Consider the following 14,467-nt stretch of genomic DNA (forward strand, 5'->3'; position numbering starts at 1 on the left):
GCTGGTAATTTTGTGATGAGAGACAAGGAAATAGCTGAGGAACTGAATAAGTACTTTGCGTCAGTCTTCACAGTAGAAGACATGAGTAATATCCCAACAATTCCGGAGAGTCAGGGGGCAGAGTTGAATATGGTAGCCATCACAAAGGAGAAAGTGCTAGAGAAACTAAGAGGTCTAAAAATTGATAAATCTCCGGGCCCAGATGGACTACATCCTAGAGTTCTAAAGGAGATAGCTGAAGAAATAGTGGAGGCGTTAGTTATGATCTTTCAAAAGTCACTGGAGTCAGGGAAAGTCCCAGATGATTGGAAAATCGCTGTTGTAACCCCCCTGTTCAAGAAGGGAACAAGGAAAAAGATGGAAAATTATAGGCCAATTAGCCTAACCTCGGTTGTTGGCAAGATTCTAGAATCCATTGTTAAGGATGAGATTTCTAAATTCTTGGAAGTGCAGGGTCAGATTAGGACAAGTCAGCATGGATTTAGTAAGGGGAGGTCTTGCCTGACAAACCTGTTAGAGTTCTTTGAAGAGTTAACAAATAGGTTAGACCAAGGAGAGCCAATGGATGTTATCTATCTTGACTTCCAAAAGGCCTTTGATAAGGTGCCTCACGGGAGACTGCTGAGTAAAATAAGGGCCCATGGTATTCGAGGCAAGGTCTAACATGGATTGACGATTGGCTGTCAGGCAGAAGGCAGAGAGTTGGGATAAAAGGTTCTTTTTCGGAATGGCAACCGGTGACGAGTGGTGTCCCGCAGGGTTCAGTGTTGGGGCCACAACTGTTCTCTTTATATATTAACGATCTAGATGATGGGACTGGGGGCATTCTGGCTAAGTTTGCCGATGATACAAAGATAGGTGGTGGGGCAGGTAGTATGGAGGAGGTGGGGAGGCTGCAGAAAGATTTAGACAGTTTAGGAGAGTGGTCCAAGAAATGGCTGATGAAATTCAACGTGGGCAAGTGCGAGGTCTTGCACTTTGGAAAAAAGAATAGAGGCATGGACTATTTTCTAAACGGTGACAAAATTCATAATGCTGAAGTGCAAAGGGACTTGGGAGTCCTAGTCCAGGATTCTCTAAAGGTAAACTTGCAGGTTGAGTCCGTAATTAAGAAAGCAAATGCAATGTTGTCATTCTTCTCAAGAGGCTTGGAATATAAAAGCAGGGATGTAATTCTGAAGCTTTATAAAGCATTAGTTAGGCCCCATTTAGAATACTGTGAGCAATTTTGGGCCCCACACCTCAGGAAGGACATACTGGCACTGGAGCGTGTCCAGCGGAGATTCACACGGATGATCCCAGGAATGGTAGGCCTAACATACGATGAAAGTCTGAGGATCCTGGGATTATATTCATTGGAGTTTAGGAGGTTGAGGGGAGATTTAATAGAAACTTACAAGATAATGAATGGCTTAGATAGGGTGGATGTAGGGAAGTTGTTTCCATCCTGGGGGGGAGATTTGTTAGTGCTCTTTGGGGGGGGGGTTTAAACTAATGCAGCAGGGGCATGGGAACCTGGATTGTAGTTTTAGGGTAAGGGAGAATGAGAGTAGAGAGGTCAGGATCACAGATTTGACGTCGCAGGAGGGGGCCAGTGTTCAGGTAGGTGGTTTGAAGTGTGTCTACTTCAATGCCAGGAGTATACGAAACAAGGTAGGGGAACTGGCAGCATGGGTTGGTACCTGGGACTTCGATGTTGTGGCCATTTCGGAGACATGGATAGAGCAGGGACAGGAATGGATGTTGCAGGTTCCGGGGTTTAGGTGTTTTAGTAAGCTCAGAGAAGGAGGCAAAAGAGGGGGAGGTGTGGCGCTGCTAGTCAAGAGCAGTATTACGGTGGCGGAGAGGATGCTAGATGGGGACTCTTCTTCCGAGGTAGTATGGGCTGAAGTTAGAAACAGGAAAGGAGAGGTCACCCTGTTGGGAGTTTTTTATAGGCCTCCTAATAGTTCTAGGGATGTAGAGGAAAGGATGGCGAAGATGATTCTGGATAAGAGCGAAAGTAACAGGGTAGTTATTATGGGAGACTTTAACTTTCCAAATATTGACTGGAAAAGATATAGTTCGAGTCCAATAGATGGGTCGTTTTTTGTACAGTGTGTGCAGGAGGGTTTCCTGAAACAATTTGTTGACAGGCCAACAAGAGGCGAGGCCACGTTGGATTTGGTTTTGGGTAATGAACCAGGCCAGGTGTTGGATTTGGAGGTAGGAGAGCACTTTGGGGACAGTGACCACAATTCGGTGACGTTTACGTTAATGATGGAAAGGGATAAGTATACAGGGCAAGAGTTATAGCTGGGGGAAGGGCAATTATGATGCCATTAGACGTGACTTGGGGGGGATAAGGTGGAGAAGTAGGCTGCAAGTTTTGGGCACACTGGACAAGTGGGGCTTGTTCAAGGATCAGCTACTGCGTGTTCTTGATAAGTATGTACCGGTCAGGCAGGGAGGAAGGCGTCGAGCGATGGAACCGTGGTTTACCAAGGAAGTGGAATCTCTTGTTAAGAGGAAGAAGGAGGCCCATGTGAAGATGAGGTGTGAAGTTTCGGTTGGGGCGATGGAGAGTTACAAGGTAGCGAGGAAGGATCTAAAGAGAGAGCTAAGACGAGCAAGGAGGGGACATGAGAAGTATTTGGCAGGAAGGATCAAGGAAAACCCAAAAGCTTTCTATAGGTATGTCAGGAATAAGCGAATGACGAGGGAAAGAGTAGGACCAGTCAAGGACAGGGATGGGAAATTGTGTGTGGAGTCTGAAGAGATAGGCGAGATACTAAATGAATATTTTTCGTCAGTATTCACTCAGGAAAAAGATAATGTTGTGGAGGAGAATGCTGAGCCCCAGGCTAATAGAATAGATGGCATTGAGGTACGTAGGGAAGAGGTGTTGGCAATTCTGGACAGGCTGAAAATAGATAAGTCCCCGGGACCTGATGGGATTTATCCTAGGATTCTCTGGGAGGCCAGGGAAGAGATTGCTGGACCTTTGGCTTTGATTTTTATGTCATCATTGGCTACAGGAATAGTGCCAGAGGACTGGAGGACAGCAAATGTGGTCCCTTTGTTCAAAAAGGGGAGCAGAGACAACCCCGGCAACTATAGACCGGTGAGCCTCGCGTCTGTAGTGGGTAAAGTCTTGGAGGGGATTATCAGAGACAAGATTTATAATCATCTAGACAGGAATAATATGATCAGGGATAGTCAGCATGGCTTTGTGAAGGGTAGGTCATGCCTCACAAACCTTATTGAGTTCTTTGAGAAGGTGACTGAACAGGTAGATGAGGGTAGAGCAGTTGATGTGGTGTATATGGATTTCAGCAAAGCGTTTGATAAGGTTCCCCACGGTAGGCTATTGCAGAAAATATGGAGGCTGGGGATTGAGGGTGATTTAGAGATGTGGATCAGAAATTGGCTAGCTGAAAGAAGACAGAGGGTGGTGGTTGATGGGAAATGTTCAGAATGGAGTACAGTCACAAGTGGAGTACCACAAGGATCTGTTCTGGGGCCGTTGATGTTTGTCATTTTTATCAATGACCTAGAGGAAGGCGCAGAAGGGTGGATGAGTGAATTTGCAGACGATACTAAAGTCGGTGGTGTTGTCGATAGTGTGGAAGGATGTAGCAGGTTACAGAGGGATATAGATAAGCTGCAGAGCTGGGCTGAGAGGTGGCAAATGGAGTTTAATGTAGAGAAGTGTGAGGTGACTCACTTTGGAAGGAATAACAGGAATGCGGAATATTTGGCTAATGGTAAAGTTCTTGAAAGTGTGGATGAGCAGAGGGATCTAGGTGTCCATGTACATAGATCCCTGAAAGTTGCCACCCAGGTTGATAGGGTTGTGAAGAAGGCCTATGGAGTGTTGGCCTTTATTGGTAGAGGGATTGAGTTCCGGAGTCGGGAGGTCATGTTGCAGCTGTACAGAACTCTGGTACGGCCGCATTTGGAGTATTGCGTACAGTTCTGGTCACCGCATTACAGGAAGGATGTGGAGGCTTTGGAGCGGGTGCAGAGGAGATTTACCAGGATGTTGCCTGGTATGGAGGGAAAATCTTATGAGGAAAGGCTGATGGACTTGAGGTTGTTTTCGTTAGAGAGAAGAAGGTTAAGAGGAGACTTAATAGAGGCATACAAAATGATCAGGGGGTTGGATAGGGTGGACAGTGAGAGCCTTCTCCCGCGGATGGAAATGGCTGGCACGAGGGGACATAACTTTAAACTGAGGGGTAATAGATATAGGACAGAGGTCAGAGGTAGGTTCTTTACGCAAAGAGTAGTGAGGCCGTGGAATGCCCTACCTGCTACAGTAGTGAACTCGCCAACATTGAGGGCATTTACAAGTTTATTGGATAAACATATGGATGATAATGGCATAGTGTAGGTTAGATGGCTTTTGTTTCGGTGCAACATCGTGGGCCGAAGGGCCTGTACTGCGCTGTATTGTTCTATGTTCTATGTTCTATTAGCAGGGGAGACTAGGACCCGGGGGCACAGCCTTAGACTAAAAGGGAGTCACTTTAGAACAGAGATGAGGAGAAATTTCTTCAGCCAGAGAGTGGTGGGTCTGTGGAATTCATTGCCACAGAGGGCGGTGGAGGCCGGGACGTTGAGTGTCTTTAAGACAGAAGTTGATAAATTCTTGATTTCTCGAGGAATTAAGGGCTATGGAGAGAGAGCGGGTAAATGGAGTTGAAATCAGCCATGATTGAATGGTGGAGTGGACTCGATAGGCCGAATGGCCTTACTTCCGCTCCTATGTCTTATGGTCTTACGGCTTTTCCCCAGCGTAGAGGGGTCAATTACTAGGAGGCATAGGTTTAAGGTGCGAGGGGCAAGGTTTAGAGTAGATGTGCGAGGCAAGTTTTTTACACAGAGGGTGGTGGGTGCCTGGAACTCGTTACCGGAGGAGGTGGTGGAAGCAGGGACGATGGTGACATTTGGGGGGCATCTTGCCAAATACATGAATAGGATGGGAATAGAGGGATACGGACCCAGGAAGTGCAGAAGATTGTAGTTTAGTCGGGCAGCATGGTCGGCACGGGCTTCGAGGGCCGAAGGGCCTGTTCCTGTGCTGTACTTTTCTTTGTTCTTTGTTCTAATTGCAGGACCGCTAATATACGGAGATGAGTTAGAAAGGATTGGAAAGGTTCATCCTTACCCTGAAGGCATTGCTGGAAGATATAGCGCTCAAAGCTCTCGTTTGTTTCGACTTCACGGTGAACTGTTGAACTGCGCCAAAACGGTCTTGAATTTGGTCTTGTCCTGGCCGTCGGTAAAATTAAGCGAGTTGAAAATCTGGATGTCTTGGTCCCCCACAGTTGATTGGAGCAGCGCAATTTTTCTGGCGTTGGACGCATCCTCGAGGGCTGAGGCCTCAATGTAGAGAAGGAACATTTGCTTGAAGACCCGCCAGTTGGCGCTGAGATTACCGGAGATGTGGAGGGGTCTGGATCTTCTCCATGCCGCTGGAAGGCACTTGCTGGTCGTCACGGAATCACTCGAGGTAAGCCACTTAGAGAAAGTGGTACCATGTTAATCGCCCTGGGGTAACACGGACTGCAACTGGATGCAGTTGTCCTTGAAAGTAAGAGTCCAAACTGTGATGTTGGTTCAATACGCTTTATTGAACTTGTTAAGCAGTGCACACAGTTCGCTGTGGGTTTGACACTCTACTATTCCAAGCGTGCTTGTTCTAACTAACTAGACCAGACTAGCCCTGAGCCACGTGTAGAAGGTGCTAACTGACATTTACACCCTGACTGTCACTACAGTTGTCACCAGTGGAAAGAGTCAGAGTGTTGATGCCTTGTGTGTTTTATAGTGGGAGACCACCCTCTAGTGTTCTGCCTGGTGATTGGTTGTCTTCTGTCCTGTGTGTTGATTGGCTGTACTGGGTGTCTGTCACTGCCTGTCTGTATCTCATTATGTACGTGAGTGCATATCATGACAGTTTCTTTCGGCACTGCTGGCTGGTCCTGACAGTGTTGCACATGGCGCTACGAGCACTGTGTCCCTAGCACCAACCCTGTCCCACACACCTGTAACACCACCACAACACCCCCCTCCTCCCCCCCTCCCCCCACTCTGGAGGACGGCCGAACCCCTACCCTGCACCACATGCCGGCACCCATACCGGCCACCATCCACCCACCCCCTGGGCTGAATGAGGACTATGTAACACTGTCCGTTTTCTTGTTTCCTCCCCCCCGACCACCCCTCTAGGAGCAGGCCGCTCACATCCGTCAAGAGTGGGAGAAGACTGGAGGAGGTCCGCCGGACCTGCAGCCCTCCACCGCAGCAGAACAGAGGGCATTGGACGTGGTTGAGGGCCTGAAGAAAGGGCTGTCACCGGGGCGGAGGTCAGCATTGGGTGTGGAAGTGAGACCCCACTGAGTTGCAGTTCCCAATATGTCACCCCCCCCACCGCCTCCCCCCAACCACTACCCCCCCGGGTCGTGATACAATCATGCCTCTTGTCTTGTGCAGGAGTTGATAATGGCACAGGTCCTTCTGGTGTCCCCCGTACCCTGCCACAACCATAACCTCAGCTGATGACCAGTGACGACGATGACACCAACATGGACGGAAGCTATCAACTCGCATCCTGGAACTCGAGTCTGGTATGACAACGATTTCCCATCACAGCTGTCTCCAAGACCCTCCACCATCCCAGAGACACTCACCTCGGTTGGGCACTTTAGTGAAGAGGCTCCTGGGACACAATTTGGTGCTCACCACACACATGTTCTGGTACAGCAGGTGGAGGTAGGATTTCCTGAGGAGGCGGACAGTTGGAGAGCGGGCCAACACCACGGACTAGCTGCCGTCCAGACGGGTTTCTGGAACATATGGTCCCATCGATTGTTAAGATCCAGTCACAGAGCCAGGGACTGCATAAGAGGTTGTCGCCAAGCATTCAGAACCTGCAGGTACAGCTGGAGGAGTCCAACCGTGTCCAGGAGTAGAAGGTCATACTGACCATGTGTGTCACCCAGGCCAACACCGCATGGGTGGCATCTGTGATGGAGGCCTTGGGGGCAAAGGTTTTGGCCATGGGCTTTGGCCGAGGCCCAGGATAGGGCTGCCCTATCACAGACAACCATGTACCAGAGCTACCTGGACGTTGCAGCGGCACTCAGAGCGTGGCACAGTAACAGCGGGCCATGGCTGAGCGCGTCGGCTGCATCCCTCATTAGCCACGCCACCTGTTTCCACGATTTTTAAAAGCACAAATGAATCTCGCCATCAGGAATTCCCACTGGTGGAGGCAGAGCATCGCGGAGGCCCTGGACAATACCGAGTCAGGCCGACTAATGGTATGCAAAGGTCATTTACGGTACGTGCGGAGTAGATCTCATTGACGCTGCTGTCGAGGCGTAGGCGGATTGCGATTTGGCGTGAACCCGGTGCCAGCCACGATTTCATAAGCACCAGGAGCAGGAGTAGGCCACCTGGCCCCTCGGGTCTGCTCCGCCATTCAATAAGATCTTGGCTGATCTTTTTCTGGATTCAGCTCCACTTACCCGCCTGCTCACCATAACTCTTAATTCCTTTACTGCTTAGCGTCAAGACCGATTCGCCACCCAATCGCCTTTCCCAATTTCGGCATTGGTCGGTGGAGAATCCCACACATAGCAATAGAACATGTATGGGGGACAATTGCAGAGCAAGGACATTGAGGTGGTAATAATGGGAAAACTTATTGTTTACTGGCATCACTCCTCTGAAACTGGCACAAATGGCTGGAGTCAATGTTTATTAGTGAAATGTGGAACCCTCATTGGCTTTTTGCCAGATTTAATCTGACATCAGGAAAGGGGAAATCCACACTTCTGAGGTGAAAAGGAAAGCAGTGAGTGTATTTTATGTCCACTATGGAGCACAAAATCCAGGCCGACAGAGGCCTGAAAAGTCACAAAAAACATAACTCGTCTTCCAGAGGATGCACTGGAATGTTTTGTGGAATTCATGTAATATTTGGGTAAGCTGGAGAGTTCATACAAAGAATAGAGATAAATGAACACCGATATAAGTGATAGATGTAGCACGGTGTGCATGAACATCCTAAATAACACAATGCTTTCAGAATAAGAGTAGAGGCAAAAAGAGTGTTGAGTGGACATTAAGGCAGCACTGGATGTTCCTTTGGAGTACACAGATAGGAGGAGGGTGGGAGAAAATGCTATCACAGTGTAATGGATACTTGGAGGTTAAACGTTGATCCTGTGACAGGTGGAAAGTGATAAAATGAAAAGATTAGGCATCTTGGAATAGAATTTGGATACAGGTGGTAACACACGATAAACAGTATTATAGAATTATAGAATTTACAGTGCAGTAGGAGGCCATTCGGCCCATCGAGTCTGCACCGGCTCTCTGAAAGAGCACCCTACCCAAGCCCACACCTCTACCCTATCCCCATAACCCAGTAACCCCACCCAACACTAAGGGCAATTTTAGACACTAAGGGCAATTTATCATGGCCAATCCACCTAACCTGCACATCTTTGGACTGTGGGAGGAAACCGGAGCACCCGGAGGAAACCCACGCACACACGGGGAGAACGTGCAGACTCCGCACAGACAGTGACCCAAGCCGGGAATCGAACCTGGGACCCTGGAGCTGTGAAGCAATTGTGCTAACCACCATGCTACCGTGCTGCCCAAAAGTATTGGATCGGCAGCACCTGATTGCGGGCAGCCATTCTGTATTCCTTTGGTACTGATGTCCGAAATGAATTTCGTACCCAGAAGCTTAACATGAATGGTATTCAATCAACCATGTGATGAAATAAGGGGGACAGTTTTCTCACTGAAACTATAAGGTGGAGAATGTCATTGCATAAAAAGAGGGTCTTTCGATCCATCACATCTGTGTCAGCTCTTTGAAAGAACTGCTGAATTTGGTCCCACACCTTAACGGTCTCCCTATATCCCTGAAAATTAATTCCCATCAAATACATGCCCGCTTGCCTTTTTCTAGCTGATTCCACCACTATTTCAGGTAGGTGAGAACAGAACTATAATTTTAGTGGGGCCTTTTAATAAACCAAATATAAACTGGGAAAGTTAAAGTGGTTAGAGAGCCAGAGTTGGCAAATGCAGTGTTGGCAATTGCTTATTGATCCAATCTGTTAATGAGACCACAAACAAGAATTCTTATCTTAATCTGCTATTCATTAATGATTCATAAAATGTACAACATATGGATGACACACTCCCTGCAGAAAAATCAACTTTAGCGTAGTCTGGGAGTTGAAAATACTAAGTCCTTGGCAAATTCAAATGCCTTAGGAATGGGCCATGATTTGTGGTGTGCCCACACCCATTCATATTGAGGTGGTTAAGACACAACATTTGTTAACCCACTTTACTGGAATGATTTTGGGGGCGTTTCTGTACCTCCAGCACTTATTCTCAATGTTGCTGACAGCTCTGCTGGCTGCCTTTTCAAGGGCAGTGGGACAAAAATGTTGCTTCAAGGGAACTTTTTGCAAACCGTACATCAGCAGAGACAGAGGGATCCAGACTGGCAGGCATGACATTGGAAGCATTGGTGGAGTAGGTGAGAATAAGGAGAGACACCATTGTTCCACAGGGACCAGGAGACTATCCAAGACGCCATTACAGAAGGAAATGGGAGCAGGTGGCCAGACGTCTTCCATCTGAACATTATCTCAAATAGGTGGTCAAGATCAGTGAATGCATCTGCGTAACATGACGTTCTCACCGCTCCACCAGCCTCTTATCCTGCTCAATTCATCACATCGCCATCACTCACTTAATAGCACTTCCTGGCACTCAGGATCAAGCCTAACATTCAAATTCTCCACCTCACCACCTCACACGTGCCAATATTGCAAACCTCACACCCAACGCTCACTGCTTCTATGTATGTCCAGTTATTCAGCCAAGGCAGGTGCATCACCTAAACACACTGCTACTCAAATCACTGACATTTTGCTCTCTCTTGCAGGAGAAGATGCTATGCCACAGAAGGAAGCAGAATAAAGGTAGTGAGGGTAACATTTACCTGCATTTCAAGTCCTACAAAGAAAATGGTTCCCGTTACGGTTGCAACGGAGCCCACAGAATCCAAAGACGCGCAGAACATTGAGAATGGTGTATATTCCTGCATTATACCCTTTTGTAATTCCCAGTACATCTTTATCCTGTCATTTGGTGTGATGAGCGAGTAGCTGAAGTATGTAACCATTGACCTCTTTCTTCAGCCAACACTCCTCCTCTCATACCAACCTTCTCCTGAGCTCCTGCTTTCATAGATTATCATAGAATTTACAGTGCAGAAGGAGGCCATTCGGCCCATCGAGTCTGCACCGGCTCTTGGAAAGAGCACCCTACCCAAGTCCACACCTCCACCCTATCCCCATAACCCAGTAACCCCACCCAACACTAAGGGCAATTTTGGACACTAAGGGCAATTTATCATGGCCAATCCACCTAATCTGCACATCTTTGGACTGTGTCCAAGTGTCCAAGACGTGTTGTCTGTGCAGCCGAGCACACCCAGTAAGAGGAGACAAGTGCAACAGCCTAGCAGCAATGAAAAGACACCTCTTAAATCAGACAGACAGTCACAGTCAGGAGATTAAAAAGTGACACTGCACTTACCTTTGGAGGTGAGCACAGTGTTGAGATCTGAACATGGCCCGTCACCAGCCTGAAAGAATGGTTTCTTCGCAGCTCACCAGAGATTTCTTGCCACCTCACCAGAGGGCATGTGGGAAAACAACTTTTACAGCAGAGGGTTCACCTGTAACCATTAATCAGCTGACATACAGCAAAGTGCTGAACTGACATGCATGCCAAAGTGCATTGGCTGTCCAGCAAGATAGCCTCCCAGCTCCCTCATCTCCCATCATCCACGCTAACACTTACCAACATTTACAGATGCACCATAGAAAGCATGCTATCTGGCTGCATCACAGCCTGGTATGGCAACTGCTCAGCCCAAGACTGCAAGAAACTTCAGAGAGTCGTGAACACAGCCCAGTCCATCACACAAACCTGCCTCCCATCCATTGACTCTATCTACACCTCCCGCTGTTCAGGAATGGGTTGAGAACCATTCCAATTAGATGTCTCATTGATCCAATAATTGGCACTAATAAGTAAAGTGGCTACAGGTGGCCTTGGGGACATGTGATGTGATGATAGAGTTTGGTGCTGAGTGTGTTCAAAGAAAAATAAAGGTGTTTGGGAAAAGGAACAGAACTCTTGACTCTTTACTCAACAACAGTCTGAAGCTAACACCTACTGCCTTGGGAAAGTGGGCAGCATAATCAAAGGCCCCTCCCACCCAGCTTACTCACTCTCCCAACTTCTTCCATCGGGCAGGAGATACGAAAGTCTGAAAACAGCTTCTTCCCCACTGTTACCAGACTCCTAAACGACCCTCTTATGGACTGACCTGATTAATACTACACTCCTGTATGCTTCACCCGATGCCAATGTCTATGTATTAACATTGAGTACCTTGTGCTGCCCTTTTACGTATTTTCTTTTCTTTTCATGTACTAAATGAGTTGCTTGCAGAAAAATACTTTTCACTGTACCGCAGTACATGTGACAATAAGAAAGAAACAAACAAACACTGGGATAAATATTGGGAAATTCTAAGATATGTTAAATGAATCATCAGAGGCTTAAACAGACCTGGAAAAAGGTTTGGTATCTGAGCCTAATGATAATAAGAGTAAATTGTTTCATGGAAAAACAACAAAGAGGCAGTGAGATAACAGGTGAAATCTGAAACCATTGGAGGATGGCAGCAAAACAGTAAATATTTAACTCCAGGTATTCACAAGATAGTGACAAAAAGTTTAGAAATTCTGGTTCCAGGAGAGGACCTGGTGTGTTTATGTCCCAAGGGTTTTAGATGTCTGATTTGTAACATTAGGATTGTTTTTGCTTTGTCAACCAATTTTGTGCATCTTTTCTCATGCTTTACTTTTTTTTTTGCCATTCAGTAATCCTCTGGTTTACACTCCCAGCAGGAACATTGCTTCTGGTCACATTTCAGCACTTTTTTGGCCAATTGTGCAGAGAAATAAATTGGGGGAAAAAAGCAAGGCCTCAGAATTCCTTGGGTCTCCTTCCAGACGTCTGGGTTCCACATGCAATAATCAGAACCTCATGTCACACAGAGAGTGCCAGAATCAGCAAAGGCAACAAGAAAAGCACTGATAAAAGTACTGAATGGTGTCGAGCCTTACCAAGAATAAAGGCAGCCACATAGTTTGAAATCTGTCCAAGACCTATAAGGAAATTTAGAATGCAGAATATTTCCCAGTTTGGAGAGAAGACTTGAAGCATGCCAAATCCAGTCTGTACAGCCAAGGTTCCAAACAGGACTATCTTCCTTCCAAACCTGCAAAGCAGAAGCAACTAGTGTATCATCTCAATCTATTACATACCGACTAACATAATTGTAAATGTACAAAAAGGCACATGCAAACATGTGTACCGTATTTATATTCTGTCAGTTATGTAGCTGTCAAACATTGAACAAACATATCCACTTATGTCTAGATTAACATCAAATCACATGGGAATCAAAAATCTGTGATCTTGTTGTCACACAACTGGCATAAATTTGATAACAGTTCCCAAGAAGGGTTAGAAATTAAGTTAGGACACAGAATATGCAAAATCTCAATCTTATATCTGGGATTGTGGAGAGCAACCTCTGCTGGCTTCCAAAAACAAAAACTATTGGAATATGCAGGAGGTGGGGTCATGAGTTCCCACACATCTAGTCCTGAGAGCAAGAGCAGCAGCATAATACTGATGAATACTGTCTCTTTGTCAGACAGTCACAGCCACTAGATTAAAGTGTGACAATGCACTTACCTTGGAGGTGAGCATAGAAAATTAGCGGAAAATATTAAAAAGGATAGCAAAACTTTGATAAGTAGATAAAAGGAAAGAGAGTGGCGAAAGTGAACATTAGCCCCCTGACGGATGAGTCCAGGAGTTAATAGTGGGGAACCCAGAAATGGCGGAGTTGCTAAATCAATATTTTGCCTCAGTTTTCACAGTGGGTGACACTAGTGCCACCTTAATAGTAACAGGTCATGCAGAAGTAACAGAAAGGAAGGAAATTGGAACAATGAATAGGGGAAAAGTATTAAACAAACTATTGGGATTGAAGGCCGACAAGTCCCCAGGGCCTAATGGCCTACATTCTCAGGTATTAAAGGAAATGGTAGTGGAGACAGTGGATTCATTGATTATAATATTCCAAAGTTTCCTGGATGCAGGAAAGGTTCCAATGGATTGGAAAAAAAACTAACGCAATGCCCTTATTCAATAAAGGAGGGAGGCAGAAAGTAGAAAACTATAGACCAGTTAGTTTAACATCTGTCATTGGGAAATTGTTAGAATTCATTATTATGGAAGTAATAACAGGGCATTTCGAAAGTCAAATCGCAATCCATCAGAGCCAGCATGGTTTTATGAAGGGTGAATAGTGTTTGACTAATTTGCTGGATTTCTTTGAAAGTGTAATAAGCTGAGTGGATAATGGGCTTCCAGAAAGCCTATGAGAAGGTGCCGCACAAAAGGTTAATACAGAAGGTAAGATCACATGGCATTAGGTGTAATTTATTAGTGATCCCAGACCAGACACCAACAGTGGCTTCAATACTAGACCGAAATCCCAATATTTTAGTTTAGTTTGTAAGACTGCGCAGAAAGTATACTTTGCTCCAGAAATGATTGCACAATGAAATAGAGGGCGGGATTCTTTGGCTGCGCCTGCCCTGTGACCGGAATTTCCCACTCAAGGTCATCGGACCTTTACATGGTCCCTGTCCTGTCCATAGTGATCTTGCAGTGGACGAGTCCGAAGAATCCAGCCCAGGGATTTGGTATTTTAAAAATAACATTTTATTAACACAATATTAAACTCTTCAGCATCACACCCAAAAATAGCTTACAATTACCCTATAAACAATTCTACTCAATTCCTAACGAAACAATAAGAAATTTAAAAAAAGATTAATACTAGCTCTCCAGAACAGATTTGGCTCCTGTTAGAACTGCTGCAGACTCTGGCTAGATGTCTTCAAAAAGCGGTTTCAACTTCCTCCTTGTTCAAGTCTACATTGCTTGAAATAATATTATTATTTTTTAAACTATCCTACTGTGAAAACAAAAGACCTTCCTTGTGAACTCTTCTAGAGCTCAATTCAGCAGCTTTCTCAAAAAGTCTGAATACCCTACCTCCACTCAGCAATGACATCATCTTCTCAAGTTGAAAACACATTGGGCGCGGTCTTCCGGCCATGCTGCGATGGAAAAGCAGCTTGCTGCGGTGCACTGTGACCAGTGAAAGCCGGGAGACCCCACTCCGGTGATCTACCCGGCTTGCAATGCCTCGCAAGAATCAACGCAATCTTGCGAGATGTTGCGATGTGAATCCCGCCAACAATGGGCAGGGTCACTTTAC

At 46.2% G+C, this 14,467-nt stretch overlaps 1 protein-coding gene across 18 annotated transcripts in view; it reads right to left on the bottom strand.

Annotated features, from left to right (window-relative positions):
- The window catches only part of LOC140427048 (organic cation/carnitine transporter 2-like), a 271,913-nt gene that overhangs the window by 171,454 nt on the left and 85,992 nt on the right, over positions 1-14,467 (bottom strand). For all 18 annotated transcript variants that reach the window (XR_011948375.1, XR_011948374.1, XM_072512482.1 and 15 more), the window contains one exon: positions 12,231-12,385. Coding sequence is in view for 16 of the 18 variants with exons in the window: in XM_072512482.1 (XP_072368583.1) it covers positions 12,231-12,385 (155 nt within the window). In the remaining 2 variants the exon portion in view is untranslated. The remainder of the gene's footprint in view (positions 1-12,230; positions 12,386-14,467) is intronic.

Source organism: Scyliorhinus torazame, chromosome 7 (genome assembly GCF_047496885.1).
Source record: "Scyliorhinus torazame isolate Kashiwa2021f chromosome 7, sScyTor2.1, whole genome shotgun sequence".
Taxonomy (NCBI): domain Eukaryota; kingdom Metazoa; phylum Chordata; class Chondrichthyes; order Carcharhiniformes; family Scyliorhinidae; genus Scyliorhinus; species Scyliorhinus torazame.